Genomic DNA, 20,911 nt, shown 5'->3' on the forward strand with positions numbered 1-20,911 from the left:
GCTTCGGCCCCCCATGTGCTGCAAGAGCCCCCATGCAGACCTTCTCCCACTACAGGAACTGGTTCAGCAGAGCATGTTCAATCCAGGCCAGTGAGACTGGAGCACAAGGCTTGGAGGACAGAGAGGTTTCCCTCCTACGAGAACTACCAGGGAGAGATGGTCCTTCTTCCTCCAGACATGTGAGGTTGGAACTGCTACCAGCTTGGAGACAGAGCTCCTGGATCAGGCATGTCCTGAAGTCTACCCTATTTTGGATTGCCAGTTATAGAAGCTAATAATTCCCCTTTTGAAGCCCTCAGAGCTCCTGAGAGCCTCTCTTGGGACAGGTCATCATCAACGTATTCCCTCGATATCAAATGAAATGGGTTTGAATAACAACACAGGGTGTAAGAAATGCCATGTTTATTTTTTTTAATGAAATTTAATCTGCTCCCAGCTCTAATTTGACGGGGGTGGGAAATTCCTCTTTCTACCAACCTCAGTTGTGGGGAAGTCCTGGGGTTCTGACACAGTTCAGAGTATTGGGGGAGAACGCTGGTCTTTAGTCTGTTCTCGTCCCTTTGAGATGTCCACCCTCTTAGTCTGAATGTGCCCTGGGGTGCAGCCTCCCCCCTCTGCAGACCCAAGGAGGATGTAGGGTGTGGGGGGGTCTCTCCGAGACGTCTATCCGCCTGGCAGTTTCCAGCCCCTCTCTTACTGCCTTGCACCCCATGGGCTTCCATTCTCTCTCCTGAGAGCTGTAGCATACTGTGCTTTATTCACCAGCAGGCTTTCACTCAGCCAGGCTGTCCTCACAGCCACGCACCTCCAGTCCAGTGATGGGTCTGAGGACCCAGGGGAATCACTCCATTCCTGTCCAGGCCCTGGGCCAGCTCCTGCCCAGTGGCTCTAACCGTGTTCCTTCAGTGATGCTGGAGAAGGCTGGGCAGTGCTCTAAAGGCATCCAGGCTTAGCTTTGGGTCCTGGCTCTCCCAGCAGGTCACTTCACCTCTCAGCACCAGGGGCCTCGTCAGCAGACGGGGAGTGGGAGACAGATCCTACATCCCCGGCCAGCTCCCCCCATCGCCGTGAGGTTTGGGAGATAAGGCCGAGAAGGGCCAGTTCCCAGCGGCTCAAGATCCTGGCGACTTCTACTAATCCCACAAGAACAATCACATTCTCAGTCTTGGGGGTTCCCGGATTAAGCCACCCGACTCCGGGCAGAGAATGGGGATTCCAGCTTTCCACAAGTAGAGCAGGCTCTGGGAACTCCGATGGGGGGGCATGGGCAGGAATGCCTAGCACAAGGCCGTAGGAAGGGCTACAATCTGGTCTAGGGTGGCCATGTTTAGCACATAAGATACAAGACGCCCAAATAAATTTGAATTCCAGCGGATCCTTCTGTTAGCATTAGCTTGTCCCACGCAATAACTGGCATTTTATTTGGCAACGCTGCTCTGGGCGGGAGGAGACTGGGGCGGAGTGGGTGGGGGGGCGCGGCCAAGGAAGGGGAGGTGCACACCGCCGCCCAGGCTTTATTCGGGCGGGGGTCTCGGGGTCTCGGGGTCCCGGGGCGGGCCCCCGGCGGGCCCCCGCCCAGCTCAGACGGCCCCCAGGCAGCGAGCGGGCCCGCGTGCCGAGCCTCCCCGCTGCAGCGCCCGCAGCCTGCGCTCCCGGCTCTGCTCCAGCTCCAGCCTGCGCTGCGCCTCCAGCTGCGCCTGCGGGCGGGCGGTGGAGGTCGACGCGGGGCAGGGCCGTCCCCCATCGCGGCTTCCCCGTCCCCCCACACTGCGCCCGGCCCCCCGCTACCTACAACGCCTGCGCTGCGCACCCTCGCGCCCGCCTCCGGGGCTCACCTGCTGCTTGGGACGAGCTGCCCGCGGCGCCGGCACGTGCAGCAGTGCCTCCTGCCCGCGGCGCTCGGCCGCCTTCTCCCGGATCCTGCGCTGCAGCTCCAGCACCCGCTCGTCCCGGGAGGGGGCTGCCGCGGCCGCCGACTGCGCCTTCTTCTCCTCCCACCTGGGCGGGCGGCGGGGCTGGCTTAGGAGAACCCCACGGCGGGTTGACTCAAGGGATTTAGGTGCAGGTGGAGAGGCCCCACGAGGACCGCTCGGGGCGGGGTTCCCCCCAGCGCCTCTTCCTTTTTGCTCCTTGTATTTCACAGTTTAAAAAGTATTCCATAGGTATTAACTATCTTGGTATTGGGGATAAAATGCGAACGCCCTTTCATCTTGCCCTCCCCTTGCCACTCTTGCCTAGAGATGGCCGCGGCTAATATTCTGCTATCTTTGCAGATCTCTTCCATACTCGGCCACAAGGGGCCGGAAAAGTCACCACAGTGTTCCTAACAAAGAGGGGTGCGTGTGTCCACGTGCTCTCCGTGAAAAGAGAGGAGAGATGTTTGACAAATTTGATCTGTGAACCCCAACTAAGTCCTTGTTTAAAAGGGAAAAAAAGGGACTTCCCTAGTGGCACAGTGGTTAAGAATCTGCATGCCAATACAGGGCACACGGGATCGAGCCCTGGTCCTGGAAGATCCCACATGCCACGGAGCAACTAAGCCTGTGCGCCACAACTACTGAGCCTACACTCTAGAGCCTGCGACCCACAACGACTGAGCCCGCGAGCCACAACTACTGAAGCCCGCGCGCCTAGAGCCCGTGCTCCGCAACAAGAGAAGCTCCCGCACCACAGTGAAGAGCAGCCCCCGTTTGCCGAAACTAGAGAAAGCCCGCGTGCAGTGACGAAGACCCAACGCAGCCAGAAGTAAATAAATAAATAAATGTGTTTTTTTTTTTTTTTTAAAGAAAATAGTTGGGGGCAAGTGATTGCAAGGGAACTGCCTGGGCGGGAGGATGGTGGGTTGCTACAAGGAGAAGCCACCCAGGAGGGTGCAAAAGCAGTCTCCCTGCTCCTTGCCCACCCAAGGCGTCCGCCCCGGGCCATGGGCACTAACCTTAAGGCTGCAGACCTCCCCATGGCCGCGCGGCACAGCGAGATCTGCTCCACCGTGTTCTGCAGCGCCCGGCTCTTGGCGCGCTTGCCCTGGATGATCTGGTCTCGCTTCTCCTCCTCCTTGCACCTCTGGGTCTCCTTGAGCAGGGCCAGCCGCTCACGCAGCTCCACGACCGACATCTCCCCTTCCAGGCCATAGCCAGGGATCTGCAGGGTGGGCAGGGGAGGCCCCAGGCTGGGAACCAGGCCCAGGCCCAGCCTGCCTGGCCATCTCCAGGGCGCTGGCACCAGTACCAGCAGCACTCTTGAGTGCCATAGGCCTGGCCTGGTGCCCAGGAGACCTCCTCCTGTCTACTCAGTGGTGCCTGTGTGACGTGTCCACCATTCGGCTTCTCCAGCCTGGGCCTGCTCTGCAGCCCTCGACCTCTGTGGGGACATCTCAGCTGGGTGCCCTGCAGGCCCCTCCGCTGTGGCAGGGCCCAAATGGAGCTCAGCACTGTCTCCCCAGCCAGGACCTGGGGGCCTGGGTAGACAGCCCTTTGGACTCTGCCCACCCCCCAGGACCAGGCCTTCCCGCATGTCACCGCGCGCCAGCCTGGCCTCTTGTGGTGTTTCTCACACAGGCTTCCAGGCACGGCTGCCCTTCTCTTAGCCTCCTGCTTGCCCAGCCTTGGGCCTTCGTGCACCTGTGCTCTCCCTACACTGCCCTTTCCACCCAGGCCTAGTGAGTTCCGGGAACTCCCTCAACGCGCAGCTCCACGAAGCCTACCTTGCCCACCCCCAGGGGTGATGGAGGCCTCCCTGGCAGGACTGAGCATCTGGACCAGACCCAGGCCTCCAGCATGGCGGGCACGGGGGAGCTGGGCATGAGTGGATAGGTGGATTTCGGCCTGGGTCCAGACTGCCTTTGGCCTTGGTGGGAATTCTGCACACATCCTTCATGGCAATGCCAGGCCCAGTAAGACCTGGGGAAGCTCCCCGAGGTCGTCACATGGGCGTGGGCTCCGGGGGCCACGTCCTCACCTGGGTCAGGTCCACCAGCTTGCCCTTGCGCGTGGGCTGAGTCTCCAGGGCTCGCAACTGTGAGATGAGCTCACAGCGCCGCCTCTGCTCCTCCTTGGCTGCCTCTGCACCGCGCTGTAGCAGCTCCCGGCTCTCCTCTATCACCTCCTGAACTAAGGGCCAACCAGGGGGTGCTGAGGGGGTCAGAGAGCAGCAGGGCCGGCGCAGGGCCCAGGTAGCTCCCATGGGAGGGTACCGAACCCCCCCTGCCCGCTGTACCCATCTGCCGTCGGCCCTTCAGGAGCTTTGTCTGCGCCACCTTGACGTTCTTCTGCGTCTCCATCACCTGCTCCACCAGCTCCTTCATGGACCTTTCCTCTTGGAGGCGCCTCTCGGCACATTGCTGCATCAGCTCAGCTGTCTGGACAACCGGCCGGCCACAGTCAGAGCCGCTGCCTGCGACCCTAGGCCCGCCCCAGCCCCGGGAGCAGCCTGAGGTCTGGACGGCAGACCCAGTCCCTGACCCTGAATCACCCTGGAACCTGGGTCTAAGCTCATCAGCTTCTGGAGGTGGGGCCTGCTGGGGAAGTCCCGCCTCACGTCCTCCCTTCCTCCACTGTGATCCTGGGGGTGTGAGCCCAGAACCACGCAGCCACCCCCCCGGATCTGACAATAAGCTGAGGAGTGCAGCCACCAGTGTCCGGGGGAAACCAAGTCAGAGCCACTGGGTTTGCCCTGAAGCCCACCCACCGCTGACTCCACCCGAGAGAGCAGGGCACTGCTTACTTTGCAGCCACGTGGAGCTGGCTGTCCAGATTCTGCCCAGGCCTGTGCGTAGGACACGCCAGCCCCCGGGAAGCCCCAGGTTCCCCATCACATGCGCCCCCGGGCACGCCCTGATGGTCACCCCACACCCTTCTTTCTGGGAGGAGCCTGAGAAATGTGCAGCTCTAAACCGCGGGGCGTGGTGTTGCCACTTCGAACCGCGCACAAACAGGACTCGCCCCGTGTCCTGGCTGTGGCTTCCCTCTTCTGCTCAGTATCTGGGGGTACTATCCTCATCCACGTTTTTACCAGGATTGCAGTTGGCTTATTCTCGTGGCTGTTTCGGGGAATATATAGCAACTCTTTGATACATTCTACCATTGACAGACATTCAGGTTGTTTCCAGGGTGGAGCTGTTGTGAACAATTCAGAATATTATTTTCAGTCTTCAAGATACTACAAAGGACAGGGTGGGATGTATACCTCCTGTCACTGCCCAGCGCTGCCAGGGAGCCCCTGGACTCCCAGTCCTGGAGGTCTTGGCACCTGGGGGCTCATCTCCGACTGCATGGTATGTGCAGGGTCCATGTGTGGCAGCGTGGATGCCAGGCACGCTGGGCAGGAAGGAAGCCTTTCTTAAAGCACTTTGCCAGCACATAAAAAAATGGCTTTTGACCATCCCTTTCTGTGCAAGTTCATTCCAGGTTCTAAGAAAAGGAACCACGGTTCTCGGAGAAATGGCCATTTGAGGTCTGGGGCAGGGAAGATACAAGATGAGCCTGGAGCATTTTATGGCACCATAAAGTAAGGAAGTGCTCAAAAAACAAAAGGATGGTGGGAGGCATGGGGGCAGGTCGAAGGGACACAGGAGCCAGCCTGAAAGGGGTCCCAGTGGCCAAAGCTGGCAACAAAATACATCACGTCATATTGGATTATAACACAAAGTATAAAATAAATATGCATGAGTCCACACTGATATAAATGAGTGGACTGATATACATGGATATATAAGTGAGTAAATGGGGGAGAAGAGACAAGTCTTCTGTGCTGAAGAATCCACATAACCTACCCACCTCCTTGAGCATGGGCCCCGCTTAGAAACCCCTTCCAAGGAGTGCAACGTGGAAAGGGGGAATGACTGCAGTGAGAAGCCAAGTGATCAAGTCCAACCTCCTCATTGATAAGTCTGCTGACGGCGGGCACCCTTGAAGGGATGGGATGAAAAGGCACGTGGCCCCTGTGGTCTTCCTCCTACACCCAGTCTGAGCATCTCAACAGACAGACGTTCTACAGGACACCTGACCAGCACGCCTCACCACTGCCAAGGGTGCCAAGGACAAGGAAAGCCTGAGACAATGTCATGGCCAAGACGAGTCTGGGACATCCTTGGATGGGATCTTGGAGAGAAAAAGGACATAAGTAGGAAAAAAAATGCTGAAATCGAAATAGAGTGTGGAGTTTAGTTAAGTTACGTGCCCATATTGGTTTCTTGATTGTGACACATATACCCTGGTGTAGTAGGTTGGTGCCCCCCCAGAATTCATGTCCACCTGGAACCTCAGAATGTGATCTTATTTCCAACTAGTTAAGGAACCAATAAGTAATGAGTTAAGGATCTTGGGATGAAACCATCCTGGATTTAGGGTGGGTCCTAAATCCAATGACAAGTGTCAATATAAGAAGAGGAGAAGACCCAGAGAAACATGGAGAAGATGGCCATGTGAAGGTGGAGACAGAGATAGGGTGAGGCTGCCACAGACCAAGGAATTCCTGGGGTCACCAGGAGCCGGAAGAGGCTTAGAGCAAGCACGGCCCACCCAAGTCCGCCTGCCGATGCATGGGACGCAGGTTCGTGCCCCGGTCCAGGAAGATCCCACATGCCGCAGAGCGGCTGGGCCCGTGAGCCATGGCCACTGAGCCTGCGTGTCTGGAGCCTGTGCTCCGCAACGGGAGAGGCCACAACAGTGAGAGGCCCGTGTACCGCAAAAAAAAAAAAAAAAAAAGCAAGAATTATGTGAACTTTACCCATTTTTTTCCAATATAGCTACTTATTTCTATGGTTCATCAAATTATTTTAAAAGGGGGATAAAACTAGGAATTCCCTGGGGGTCCAGTGGTTAGGACTCGGCGCTTTCACGGCTGAGGGCCCAGGTTCAATCCCTGGTTGAGGAACTGAGATCCAGCAAGCCACGCAGCACAGCCAAAAAAATAAATAAATAAAGGGAGATAAAATTAAGTGAAGAAAATATATTCGCATTGTTTATGATAAAACAATGTCAGAGCTACACTCATGACTTTACAAATATATCCTTTTCAGCCCTGTTGCTAGAGCACCTTAATACTGGTCACCACGGAAGAACCAGGAAAGCTTCCCCCACCCAGCCCTCAGCTATGGAAATCAACACTGGGTTCTGTGGTGAGGGCCAGGGCCTGGGGGGGGGGGGGAGTAACTGAATCTACGTCTCAAGAAGAGAAAATTCAGGTGGGCCCAAAACACCCTACCTCTCAAAAGAAAGGATGCCTCCTCGGGCTTCCCTGGTGGCGCCACAACGGTGAGAGGCCCGTGTACCGGTTAAAAAAAAAAAAAGAAAGAAAGAAAGGATGCCTCCAGGCTCTAGAGGGATGCTGAGAGCACAGAGGCGAGGAAGGGGCTCCCTCCATGGGCCAGGCTGTGGCAACGGAACCTCCTGTGGAGACAAAGTCCCATTAAGACACGGAGGCTGGGGACTTCCCTGGTGGTCCAGTGGCTAAGACTCCGTGCTCCCAGAGCAGGGGGCCCGGGTTCAATCTCTGGTCTGGGAACTAGATCCCGCACGCACGCCACTGCAACTAAAGATCCTGCATGCTGCAAGGAAGACCTGGCGCAGCTAAATAAATTAATACTAAAAACAAAAAAAAGACAGAGGCTGTGAAAGTCACCAGTCCAGCATGAATGGCACACGAAAACAATACAATTCCTTTTGTCTTCAAATGTTTAGCGCCGTCTACTCAGGTTACTTTGTTCATAAAACACGCTCATCACCTACATGCGTGTGCCTGGACGTTCCAGGTCGGGGAGAGAAGCCTCTGGACCTGTGCCAGATGGTCCAGCCAGTCAGCCGGGCTTTGGGGAACACGGCTCGGGGCTCGGGGAGCTGCCCTAATTATGACGCGAGGCCGAGGGTGCCTGCGTGTCGTGGCTGGGCCGCCAGCCCCCACAGGGTGCCCTCTCCCAAGCTGTTCCCTGGAGGTCCACGACTCCTGTGCTTCTGACTGGAGGCCTCTGGCTCACGAGACCCCCGGGGTTGGGAGGGACGGAGCTGGACCTCACCAAGCCGCCATCGAGCCACGGGAGGGGGTGCCGGCCTGTGCGGGCTGGAGCCCCTCCTGCTGACCAGGCGTCAGGACAGGCGGATGAGGGGAGGGGCCGTAGGGGCAGACTGTTCTGTCCTTGCTGTCACAAGAACAGCCCCATGCCAGGAATATTGAGAGAGCCCCAAGGAGTAGAAGGTAGCAGCTCCAAACGCCTTCCCACCCCTGGGGCAAAGCCTGCGGGAGGGGCCTCCCTCCTTCCCAGCAGCTCTCTTCCCTGGTGGAGCTGCTGCTTCTGCACCGCGGGCGGGTCGCCTGAACACAGTCCCTCTGCCCAGCAAGCCCACTTGTCAGGCCGCAGCTTCTAGTCCAAGCCCTGGCCTCCAGGACCCACCCCTCTGATGGGGTCTTTGCCCCTCCAGGTGGACCTCTGAAGGTGACTCGGGGTGGCTTCTTCTGGGATCCTCTCAGGGTCTCTGGTCAAGGGAAGTGCACGGCTGCTCGACTACAGCCCACCTTTGCTCTCCACCCACTGCCTCCTGCCTCTGGACTTTTCCATGTGAGTCCGAGGACTTTCAAATTCCAGGGAAGCCGCACGGGATTCGTCGCAGGAAAGCAAGGATGGGTCAACATTAAGAAATCATTAATAGGAATGTTAGCCATAAAAAGAAATAAAAATTGAGTTATTTGTAGTGAGGTGGATGGACCTAGAGTCTGTCATACAGAGTGAAGTAAGTCAGAAAGAGAAAAACAAATACCGTATGCTAACACATATATATGGAATCTAAAAAAAAAAAAAAAATGTTTCTGAAGAACCTAGGGGCAGGACAGGAATAAAGACACAGACGTAGAGAATGGACTTGAGGACACGGGGAGGGGGAAGGGTAAGGTGGGACGAAGTGAGAGAGTGGTGTGGACATATATACACTACCAAACGTAAAATAGATAGCTAGTGGGAAGCAGCTGCATAACACAGGGAGATCAGCTCGGTGCTTTGTGACCACCTAGAGGGGTGGGATAGGGAGGGTGGGAGGGAGACGCAAGAGGGAGGGGATATGGGGATATATGTATATGTATAGCTGATTCACTTTGTTATACAGCAGAACCTAACACACCATTGTAAAGCAATTATACTCCAATAAAGATGTTTAAAAAAAAAAGAAATCATTAATATAACTCACCGTATTAACAGAGTTAAGGAGAAAAATAATATGATTATCTCCACAGATGCTGCAAAAGCCTTTATCAGAATCGACACCTGGGACTTCCACTTCCGGGAAGATGGAGTAGGGGTGCTTTTCCCTATTCCTCCCACCAGGCACAACTAAAACCCCTGAATATAAATTACTAAACACACAGAAGGCTATGAAAGGCAGAGGGAAGAAGGCTGGCTGGCTGGGACCGTGGGACTTGAAGGATGGCACGGTGTTGGGGGCGGGGGTGTCCCTGGGTCTTCTTTTACCTCATGTGTCCCAGGCTGGGTGCTGGAGGACCCAGAAATGCCATAGGTGCAGACAAAAAAGCCCAACCAAAGCCTGCCAAGGGACCAGGAAAGGAGCTGCCTACAGACACAGAAAACTGTGTGACACAACCTGTGCTCCAACCAGACATCACAGGAAAAACCTGAGCAAAGGCTGAGTGAGCGCAAGACTTCTGCCCTCCCCAGATCACGGGGAGGTGGCACAGAGGAGCCTGAGCTGGGACCTGCCCCCGGTGTCAGTGGTGTCAGAGGAGAGCTCGTGGCAACCTGGTGTCCACCCCCACCCACGGGAACAAGGGTCCCTCCCGATCCCCACTAAGGTGGTGTCAGAGGAGGCTTAGTGCAGAGTGAGGACTCTCACCTCCATGCTTGCCACGTGACAGTGGAGGCCACGTGGGGGGCAGTTATAAGGTACTCCTCCCTCCCCCAGTCCGGGGGGGTATTTATTGATGGAGGTCTAGCTGGAGCCCTTACCCACAAATCATCAGGGGCCCCCTCTCAGGGGTCAACAGAGGCCACGTGGGGACGGTGGGTTGCTAAGCCCACCTGGCAGTAATGTGGCAGTGCCCCCCTTCCCCTGCCAGAGTGGCGTCAGAGAGAGGCTGCTCAGACAGAAGGCTTAAGTAACATCCACAGTCCTGTAACATAATACCTAGAATGTCCGGGTTTCAATCGAAAATCACTCACCATACCGAAAGCCAGGATGATCTCCAACTGAAAGAAGACACAATCAGTAGAGCACTGAGCTCTGATCTCAGCACTGAGATCACAGATGTTAGATTTGACAATGATTTGTAAAGAAGCCCTCATAAAAATGCAACAAGCAATTACAAAAAAATCTCAACAAATTTAAAATAAATAGAGCCGAGTATGTTCAACAACCACAATGGAATCAACTAGAAATCAATGATCAAAGGTAACAGAAAAATCTCCAAATGCTTGGAAACTAAACAACATACTTCTAAATAATCCATGGGTCAAAGAGAAAATCTCAAATGAAATGAAGAAGTACATTGAACTGCATGAAAATGAAATACAACATATCAAAATCTCCGGACACAGCTAAAGCAACAAATAAAGGGAAATGTGTAACACTGAGTGCTTACAATAGAAAAGCAGAAACGTCTCGTGTCAGTAATCTAAATCCCATCTCAAGAACCTAGAAAAAGAAGAACAAAATAAACTCAAAGCAAGCAGAAGGGAGGAAAATAATAAAGAGCAGAAATCAATAACATTGAAAAACAGTAGAGAAAAATCAATGAAACCAGAACCTGGTTTTTTGAAAAGATCAATGAAATTGACAAATCTCTAGCAATTCTAATAGAAAAAAATGAAAAAACATAAATCACCAATATTCAAGAATGAAACACTTTAGACCCTACAGACACAAAAGAGGATGGTAGGGCTTCCCTGGTGGCACAGTGGTTAAGAATCCGCCTGCCAATGCAGGGGACACGGGTTCGAGCCCTGGTCCGGGAAGATCCCACATGCTGTGTTGCAACTAAGCCCACGAGCCACAACTACTGAAGTCTGCGCGCCTAGAGTCCCTGATCCGCAACAAGAGAAGCCACCACAATGAGAAGCCCATGCACCGCAACGAAGAGTAGCCCCTGCTCATCACAACCAGAGAAAACCCACATGCAGCAACTAAGACCCAACGCAGATAAAAATAAATAAAAAATAAATGATTAATTTTTAAAAATTAAAAAAATAAAAAAGGATGGTAATAGAATATTACAAACAACTCTACATACATGAATTTGGAAACTTAGTGAAATGGACCAATTCCTCAAAAAACACAAACTACTACAACTTACTCAATATGAAACAGATCATTTGAATAACCCTGTAACTTGTAAGGAAGTTGAATTTCTAATTTAGAAAAGTCAAAAAAGAAACCTCCAAGCCTAGATGATTTCACTAGAGAATCCTACCAAATGTTCAAAGAATTAATACCAATTCTACACAATCTTTCCTAGAAAATAAGAGGAGGAAATGTTTCCAAATTCATTTTATGAAGCTAGAATTACCTGATACCAAAATCAGACAAAAGACATTACAAAAAAGGAAACTACGGACTAACACCCCTTATGAAACTATGTGCAAGAACAACTTTAACAAAATCAAAATCGTAGCAAATAGAATTCAACATATATAAAAAGAATTATACACTATAATCAAGTGGGGTTTATTCTAGGGATGCAAAGCTGATTCAGTATGTGAAATTCAGTCAGTGTAATCCACCATATTAACTAAATTTTTCTAAAGAAGAAAAATCACATGACCGTATCAGTTGATGCAGGGAAGCATCTGGCATAATTTCCTGATAAAAACTTTCAGAATAATAGGAATGGGGGGAACTTCATCAACTTAATAAAGAGCACATCTACAGAAAAACCTACATCTAACATTACACTTAATGGTGAAAGGCTGATTTCCGCCAAGATGGTGAACTAGGCACAAATGTTCTAGCCAGTGCAATAGGCAGAAGAGGAAATAAATAGGCAGATCAGAAAGGAAGAGATAAAACTGTTCTTATTTACAGATTACATGATTGTCTACGGAGAAAACCCCAAGGAATCTACAACTAAATTCCTTGTTTGTCCTAGAAAACTAATAAGGGAGTTCAGCAAGGTCACAGGACACAAAAACAACACACAAAACCAATTGCATTTTTACCTACTAGGATTGAACACATGGCCACCAAAATTAAAAATACAGCACCATTTACAACCACTCGAAAACAATAAAAGAAATACTTCGGTGCAAATCTCACAAAACTTGTATAGGACTTACATACAGAAACCTAAATAACCAGATGAAGGAAATAAAAGATTTAAATAAATGGAGAGACGTAGCGCATTCACGGATTGGAAGGCTCAACCGGCTGGCCATCTGAAAACGATTAAAAGTGGATCCAGATCTCACACCGTGTATAAGAATAAACTTCAAGTGGATAGAGATCCAGATGTAAAAATGAAACTACAGAAATACTAGAAGAAAACATGCGTGAACTCTTGTATAACATGGGTATGGGAAAAACCTTCCTAATTATTCAAAATCCAGATACAATGAAAGAAAAGACTGATAAGTTTGATGACATGAAAATTACATTTACATGGCAAAAATACATCATTTAAGCACAGCCAAATGAGTACTTGGAACAAAATATCTGTAACAACATACTATAGTTAAAGGGTTACTTTCCTTAATATATAAAGAACTCTAAGCTCAACAGAAAATGGAGATGGTCAACTAATCTTTGACCAAGGCACCAAGAAAACTCAATGGGGAAAGGATAGTCTCTTCAATAAATGTTGTTGGAAGAGCCAGATATACAGACCCAAAAGAATGAAACTGAGCCCCTATCTTACACCACACACAAGAATCAACTCAAAATGGGTCAGAGGCTTAAATGTAAGACCTGAGACCATAAGACTCCTAGAAGAAAACATAGGGGAAGAGCTTCTTGGCCTTGGTCTTGGCGATTATTTATTTCCTTTTGATTTGATACCAAAAGCACAAGTGGGACTACACAAATGAAAAAGTTTCTGCATAGCAAAGGAAACAGTCAACAAAATAAAAAGGCAACCTATGGAATGGGAGAAAATATTTGTAAATCCTATATCCAATAAGGGGTTAATGTCCAAAATATATAAGGTACCCGCACAAGTCGATAGCAAAATAAAATAAAATAATGTAACCTGATTTTAAAAATGGGCAAAGGACATGAACAAACATTTTTCCAGAGAAGACATACAAACAGCCAACAGGTACACGAAAGGATGCTCCACATCACTAATCATCAGGGAAATGCACATCAAAGTGACAACGAGATATCACCTCACACCTGTTAGGATGGCCAGCATAAAACGCCAAAAGATAGCAAATGTTGGCAAAGATATGGAGAAAAGGGACCCTGTGCACTGTTGGTGGGAATGTAAATTGGGGCAGCCACTATGGAAACCAGTATGGAGGTCCCTCAAAACATAAAAAATGGAACTTCCGTATGACCCAGTAATCCCACTTCTGGAGGTACATCTGAAGGAAATGAAATCACTATGTTGAAGAGACATCTGCATTCCTATGTTCATTGCCATATTGTTCACGGTAGCCAAGGTACGGAAACAACCTAAGTGTCCATCGATAGATGAATGGATCAAGAAAATGTGCTATACGTACATAATGGAATATTATTATTCCTTATAATATTATTCCGCCTTAAAAAAGGAGGAAATCCTGCCATTTGTGGCAACATGTATGAACCCGGAGGACGTTATGCTGGGTGAAATAAGCCAGACGCAAAGAGACAAATACTGTCTCATCTCACTTCTGCGGGAATCTAAAAACGTTGAACTCATAGTGACAAAGAGTAGAATGGTAGTTACCAGGGGCTTGGGGGGTGAGGGGGATGGGGAGATGTTGGTCAAAAGGTCAAAACTTGTAGTTAGAAGATGAATAAGCTTTAGGGACCTAACGTACAGCATGGTGACTGAGTTAACGATAATGTTTTGTACACTTTAAATTTGCTGAGACAGTAGATCTCAGTGGTCTCACCCCATGCACAAAAAAGTAACTATGTGTTAATTAGCTTGATTGTGGCGATCACCCCACGATGTACCTGTATATCAAAATATCATATTATACACCTTAAATACATACAAATTTTACTTGTCTATGATACCCCAATAAAACTGGAAAAAAAAAAGAAAATGACAAAAGACATGAACAGACAGTTCACAGAAAAAGACACACAAGTGGCTCTTATATGGAAACATCCTCAAATTCACGTTTCATAGATGCAATGCAAATCAGAGCTATACTGAGATCCTATTTCTCACCTCTGAGACTGGCAAAAATTCCTGAATTCAGTACAGTAACCTCTGTGGGTGGGTCAGGGGGATTGGGCCCCTTCCCCAAGGAAGGGCTCCTTCAAGGCTGGGGCCTTGAAGTTCCTGCCCAGGGAAGGTGATGTGGCATCTCTGATAAGACCTCAAAACCCCCAACAAAAACAGCCACAAGAACAAGACAGAACCTCCACATCAGCTACTCTGATGGAGCAGTCCCTCCTCTAGCAGTGGACCTCGAAAAGACACCTCCACAAAGAGGAAGAACGTGCACGACATTATTCATTGCCGGTAAAGCAGGCTGGGACATTTTATGTTAAGAAAAGGGGAAACAAGATGTGTGTATACTTGCTTGGAAGGAAAGACAGAAATTCATGAAAATAAGGACTTGGGGTGGAGGTGGAAATGGGCTGTAAGTTACAGACTTACAAGAAGTAAGACTTCTCTGAGGCTATGTGTCATATTGTTTTGACTTTGTATTTTTAAGAAGTGAGCTAAAAAGAAAGGAAAACCAACCCTAACATGAAGAGCAGATACAGACGCGTCTGCCGGGAGAAGTAATTCGCGGGAACCTGGGGCACATCTGCCGACTGGCGGCCCTCAGTGGCACACGGCTAAGGAGAGGGGGCTACGGCTGGGCCTCTGGGCCCTGCAGGCTCCTGCCTCATCTGGGCCGCCGCCAGGCCCACTAGAAGGGACACGGGCAGGGAGGCCCCGGCCAGGACGTCCATCCTAGGAGGAGGAAGGGCAGGACTGACGTCCAGAGCATCCGAAGCGGAAACGTGGGTGTCCACAGACCCTTTCGCATCTTATGCAAACATGCTGGCCTTCTGGAAGTTTCTGCCAGACCTCAGGTCCTCCCTCACACGTGGATGTGCAGACCAACTGACCATGCTAGTGGGGGCGGGGGGCAGTCTGGACCAGAAGTGCTGGCCAGACAGTCCACGCAGGCCAGCTGACCCCAGATGCTTCCAGAAGCCCCACCTGGTGAGATGGGGCCAGAGGAAGCACCTCGACTCTGGGGGTTTTAGGAGGAAATGCCTGGGGGCGGCAACCACAGGAACAGCCAGCCCAGGCCCCAGCCACCCCGGCCTGCCCGTCACCTCTTCCTTCTTCTGGTCGGCCTTCTGCTTGTTCTCCTGCACCACCTGCCGCCGTGCCAGGACGGCCTCCTCGCGGCTGAGCTTCCCCTGCAGCCTCCGGCACTCGCCTGTGGCCAGCTGCTCCTCCAGGTCCTTCGCCCGTGTCTTCCTCTGCCACTTGAGGAACTCGGAGAGGTCCCCGGCCCCGTCCGTGAGCTTATCCACCCTGGGGAGAGAAGGCAAGAGGCGGGGCTGGGCGTCTCCTGTGGTGGGGCTGCATGGGCCACCAGGAGGCCACAGTTCCCCTGGGGGCAGTGGCCTTCACAGGCGTGGGCCGCCCTCTACCAACACCAGCCACCCGCTCCACGCACTGTCCACCCGTCCACCCGTCCTGGTCCTGTGCGTCCGCCCTCCAGCCACATCTCCAGCCCCCATCCACTCGTGTGTGACCCACCTGTCCGTCCATCCGCCACCCCTGCCCACCTGTCCGTCCATCCGCCACCCTCTTGTCCACCTGTGCGTCTGTCCATCCTCTCATCCATCTGGTCAGCCACCCAAGCTCCCACCCGCAGCCCAACTCTTGGGGTAAGTGCAGGGGTCTGCAGCCCTGCTGGTAGGGGAGGGAGCATCAGAAAGGGATCCCAGGAGAAGGTGACACCTCAGGGGGCTTTGGGGTGGGCCAGGCTTCTGCTAAGCCTCCTCCTACCCAGTCCATCTCCCTCACTGAGTGCAGATTATCTTCCTACGATTCAGCTGTGACCCTGACACTGGCCTGCTTGGGTGCCCCCCACCCAAAGCCGCCTCTGCAGGACTGCAGCTGCCAGGCGCCGGCCCCTCTTGCGTTCCCGGAGGGGAGGGGAGGCCAAGGAGCTGCCACCCCACCTCTGCAGCTCTCTCTCCACCTGCCGCTGGTATAAGGCCCCTTCTCGCAGGATGGCAGCAGTGTTCAGCTTGACCGGGGAGTCATCGTTGGGCTGCAGGAGAGAGTAGGGGCCGGCTGTGATGGGGGAGGGGAGCCTCGGAGCAGCAAGTGCCCCTCTGCCCTCCTGCCCCCTCCCCAGCGCTTCCTTCTGCCTCAAGGGCGGGGCTGTCCTCAGGGGAACAGGCCCGGGAGGTGGGCCCCAGGGGGCGGGACCTGGAGCCAAGGCCCCGAGCCGAGCCGACAGTCAGGGGCACCGCTCACCCTGTAGAAGGTCAGTTTCGGAGCCTTGAGGATTCGAGGTGGAAATCGGAGCCGCAGCTTCTTCTTGGAGTCCTATGGGGGTCAGGGCCTGGCACCTGTGCCCACAAGGTGCCCCCAAACACACCCTGGCTGAGCGGGGGGCCCTGCAGCCCTGGGAGGCCTGGCCCACTCCCCTCTGTCCTAACTCCAGCTGCCCACTCACGCGTTCCAGCCCAGCCAGCCCCCTGCACTGGGTCCCCCGCAGCACCTCTGTCCTCCAAGGCCGTCCAGCCACCCAGGCAGGGGCAGGGAAGGTGCAGAGCCTGCCGGGCCGAGGACCGCAGCTCCTAGTCGGGGGGCTGGAGCCTCTGGGCTCAGGGGCTTCTCCTCCACTGCCCCCGGGGCCGGCCCCCAGGACCTTCCCTGGGCTGCTCCCTGCCCAGGCCGCTGCTGCTCTGCAGACACTCTCAGGGTGGGCACCACATCCACGGTGGGCGAGCAGCGGGTATAGCTCCCCACCACAGCACCTCAGCCATCAGACCCCGGGGCCTGCTGCTACTATGTGGGGTGCCCACTCTCCTGGGCTGCCCCAACTGCTTGGGGGGCTCACCTCGCCCCGTCCGCTGCCGCCCAGGTGGGTCCGGAGTGGGGGGGAGCGGGGAGGCGGGGCCGGGCAGCTCCTCCTGCGTGAGCCTCACTCAGCATCCACCCAGAATGGGCCCACCCTATCCTGCTCCCTGACTTTCCTTATTGACAAACACACCCTGGGGTTTTCCTCACAGAAACACTAAGTGCTCAGGATGGAAAATCTGGAGACACCCAGGGAAGGAGACGATGCACCTGCCCGCTCGGCCGCACTCAGCCTGGCGGCGCTGGGCCCTGCCCCTCCGTGGCCCTCGAAGTGTGGCCGCGGCTGTGGCACGGGGAGGGACGTGTCTATGACGTGAGAGGAGGCCGCCGGGAAGACCGGCCAGGCTGTGGGTGTGCTGGCGTTACCTCCACCGGGGGCTCCCCTTGGGGCCTGGGCCGCGCGCACCGCATCTCCTCGACGCTGGCCCGCAGAAGCAGCTCCTGCGCGCAGAGACAGGCCGCTCCAGCCTGCCGGCCCCCGCAGGTGCCCCGGGCCGCAAAGGCATGGGCCAGCCCCGCCCCCGCCCCCGCCCCTCGCCTCCTCCCCAGCTGCCTTTCGCCCCTGATGCCCCACAGGGGTCTCAGCGTACAGGGGGCCCACCTCAGCCTTGCGGCGATTGTATCTCTTGGTCGTCTCCAGGAGCCGCTGCTCCTTGGGCGGCCGGTAGGTGCTCCTGGGGACCTGGCGGCGCAGTGGAAGGAAGAGCCCGTGGTGAGCCGCGGCATTTTGGAGGGGTGAGTAGAAGTGCCCGCTAGATGTGGGTGAAGGAAGGTGCCAGGGCCAGGAGGGCGGATGGTGGTGCCCCCGCCAGGAGGAGCAGGGCCGGTGGTCACGCGCGGAGGAGAGGGGGGGACGCCACGCCAGCAGCAGAAAGGAAGGTGGCCAAGCACAGGGCCCAGGCCCAGCAGACGCTGGAGGGACAGGTAGGGCTGGGAGAGTGTCACGGACCCCAGAAAAGTGAGCTGCTCGTGAGGGGGAGGGGCTGCAGCAGTAACACTGAGACAGCAGGGTGGCTTCTGGAGGGGAGCAGTGTCCACAGCGTGGGTGGGGCAGAGCCCGGCTGGAAACCCCTGAACTCCAGACTCCTAACTCCGTGTCCCCTCCCCTGCACGTCTAATGTTCGTAGGAAACTCATCATCTCCAAACCGGAAACCCTCCCCTCCCCCAGCCTTGCTGACCCTGACTGCTGTCCACCCCTGGCCCACATCGAGGCCTTGGGGTCCTCCTCGGTGCCCTCCTCAACCCCTCTCGGTCTCTCACAGCCACGTCCACCTCAAAAACTGCCCACCTGCTTCAAGGCCACCCCTCACCTCCCTCCTTGGCCACCACAGCCAGAGGGACCCTGTGAGCCCATATCCTGTCTCTCTGCCCCCTGAACACCTCCCCTCCCATCCCCTCCTTCCCTTCCTGGCTGCCCCCTGACCCTTGGGGGAGGGATGGCACTGCCCCAGGGCCTTTGCACAGGCTTTGCTCTGATATGTTCTTCCCCCAGACAAATCCATGACTCATTTGCTCACTTCTCGTTCTTTACCCCATGGTGCTTCTCAGGAGGGCTTTCCTGGCCGTGCCATCCAGAACTCCATGCAGCCCCTCCAACACTTCTTATCTCCTTTCCCTGAAGTATTTTTTCTCCTCAGCATTTTTCACCAGATAACACACCTTACATTTTACTTATCCTTTTTTTCACTGGAACACATGCTCCATGAAGGCACAGTGCCTGGCCCATACTGGGCATCCAGACACATTTGTTGAATGAGTGACCTGGAATGAGCCCTCAACCCAGGAGGCGAAGAGGGTCCTGGGCACAGAGCAGGGCAGGGAGTGTGGAGGGAACGAGCTTATGGTTCCAGCACAGCCATCTGTGGACCCCACGGAAGGAGACGGTCCACCAATATCTCACAGCTCATGCAGCTAAGGAGCAGGGCAGGGGATGGGAAGGGGCCAGGCAGAGAGGGAGAGAGATGCAGGTGGTAAAATGACATGAGGTAAACACGCTTAGGCCAGAGGACCTGGAGTCAGAAACGCTGAGGCTCCCACAGATTGGGTAACTGTGGGGTTGCTCAGCAACAAGGCCCATCCGTTATCCTTCTGTCCATCTGCCCATCTGTCCATCCATGTGATCACCCATCCACTCACTTACCCACCATCCATCCATCATCCACCCAACCACCCACCCATCCACCGTCCATCCATAAACCCATCTATACACCCATCTATTCATCCACCCATCATCCACTCATCCATCCATTTGTCCACCCACCCACTCATCCATTCTCCCACCTACCCACCCATCCACACATCCATCCATCCGACAGATATTTTCCAAGGGTCTGCTCTGAGCCAGGACTGTGCTAGGCACTGGGGATATGGGAAAAATAAGATGGATGTGGTCTGATAAAAGAGACAGATAATAAATAGACCCACAAATTACTAAACAACTCTAAAATCTAATTGATGCCATGAAGAAAAGGATCTGGGTCAATGAGAAGGAAATTAAGAGAGACCTGATAGGCGAGGGGTTCACGGAAGGCCTCTCTGGGCAGAGACTGTAACGAGACCTGACAGGTGGTGGGAGTGGTCTGGGACCTTGGCACCTCCCAGCACTATCCCCTTACCCTCCATGTAGTACTTAGTTCTTTTGGGGAACCAGATTGGTTCTGGGAAGCCGAGTCCATCACAGATGTTCAGCGTAGAGTCCATGGCCGGTCAGAACGTTACACTCCCAGTCACGGTGAGGAGTTCAAGGGTAGACATGCAACCTAAATTGGTCTAATCACACTTTCACAGGATTCTGGGCCCTAGATGTCCTCTCATGCCCTGGATGATGTAGTGTGGGTGTGAGGCCCGGATGTTTTGCTACAATGAGGGAAGTTAGCCCAAAGATAAAGTTGACCCTCGGAGGGGACTAGGCGAAGAGAGTCACAGAGAAGCAGCTCTGGAACCCTGATCAAACTATACCTGAAGCCTATCCTACTTCAGCCCTGAGAGTCAGCTGGTCCTCTGTCGTCTAAGCCACACTGAGCTGCTTTTTTCTGTTACTTGTAATACAAAGCATTCTGACCAACAGAAGTCAGCGAGGCAGGGGAGGGAGAGGTAGAGGAAGAGGCCCTAGGCAGATGGGATAGACAGGCAGAGGCCCTGAGGCGCGGATAAGGTCACCCCCACAGCCCGAGGAGTAGAGAGCGTGACCTACACACGCACATACACAGTGGGGAGGGAGCGGTACACTACCACAGGGTTAAAAGCGGGCTCCGAGTGCCAAGTGCAGACGGGCCTGCGCCCCGCAGCCAACAGCTCCACTCCACGCCTACTGACCAGACCTCAGCAGGTGGGGCGCAGGAACCCACTCCACTGGGCAGGCTCTGGGTCAGCTGGGCTTCCCTCTCTGTGGGGTGAGATGGGGCTAGGGAGGGTGATCAAATGCTCCTGCTCTGGTCCGGGCACCCTCAGCCCTGGAAAAGCCTAGCCCCACTGGCCCACACGATCCACTCTCCCTGCCTGGACACCCTAAGCCCACTGCGATCAGCCACACTTACTGGTCTGGTCTTGGCCACCACGGGGACTGGCTCAGGCACTGGGATGGCGTGGGGCCTGGGGGCAGTCAGGTTGAACTCCTTGGGCTCTGTGACCTTGGCCTTGGTCTTTGGAAGAGGGGGCTGATTGGTCAACGCCCCCTGCAGCTGGTTGAGCAGCTCCTGGACCTCCGGCTGCCACCTT

The 20,911-nt window shown here is 53.9% G+C and overlaps 1 protein-coding gene across 1 annotated transcript in view; it reads right to left on the reverse strand.

Moving 5' to 3' along the window:
- Positions 1–1,411: 1,411 nt before the first annotated feature.
- CFAP99 (cilia and flagella associated protein 99) overlaps positions 1,412–20,911 on the reverse strand; it is a 35,046-nt gene continuing 15,546 nt past the window's right edge. The window contains exons 5-15 of the mRNA XM_029234537.1: positions 20,731–20,908; positions 17,795–17,875; positions 17,560–17,634; positions 16,585–16,656; positions 16,284–16,375; positions 15,423–15,627; positions 4,216–4,357; positions 3,958–4,109; positions 2,936–3,141; positions 1,836–1,998; positions 1,412–1,697 (exon numbers count right to left, since the gene is read on the reverse strand). Coding sequence (XP_029090370.1) covers positions 1,581–1,697; positions 1,836–1,998; positions 2,936–3,141; positions 3,958–4,109; positions 4,216–4,357; positions 15,423–15,627; positions 16,284–16,375; positions 16,585–16,656; positions 17,560–17,634; positions 17,795–17,875; positions 20,731–20,908 — 1,483 coding nt within the window. The 3' untranslated portion in view covers positions 1,412–1,580. The remainder of the gene's footprint in view (positions 1,698–1,835; positions 1,999–2,935; positions 3,142–3,957; positions 4,110–4,215; positions 4,358–15,422; positions 15,628–16,283; positions 16,376–16,584; positions 16,657–17,559; positions 17,635–17,794; positions 17,876–20,730; positions 20,909–20,911) is intronic.

This window comes from Monodon monoceros, unplaced genomic scaffold (genome assembly GCF_005190385.1).
Source record: "Monodon monoceros isolate NGI ecotype Baffin Bay Population unplaced genomic scaffold, NGI_Narwhal_1 Super_Scaffold_20, whole genome shotgun sequence".
NCBI classification, from domain to species: Eukaryota; Metazoa; Chordata; class Mammalia; order Artiodactyla; family Monodontidae; genus Monodon; species Monodon monoceros.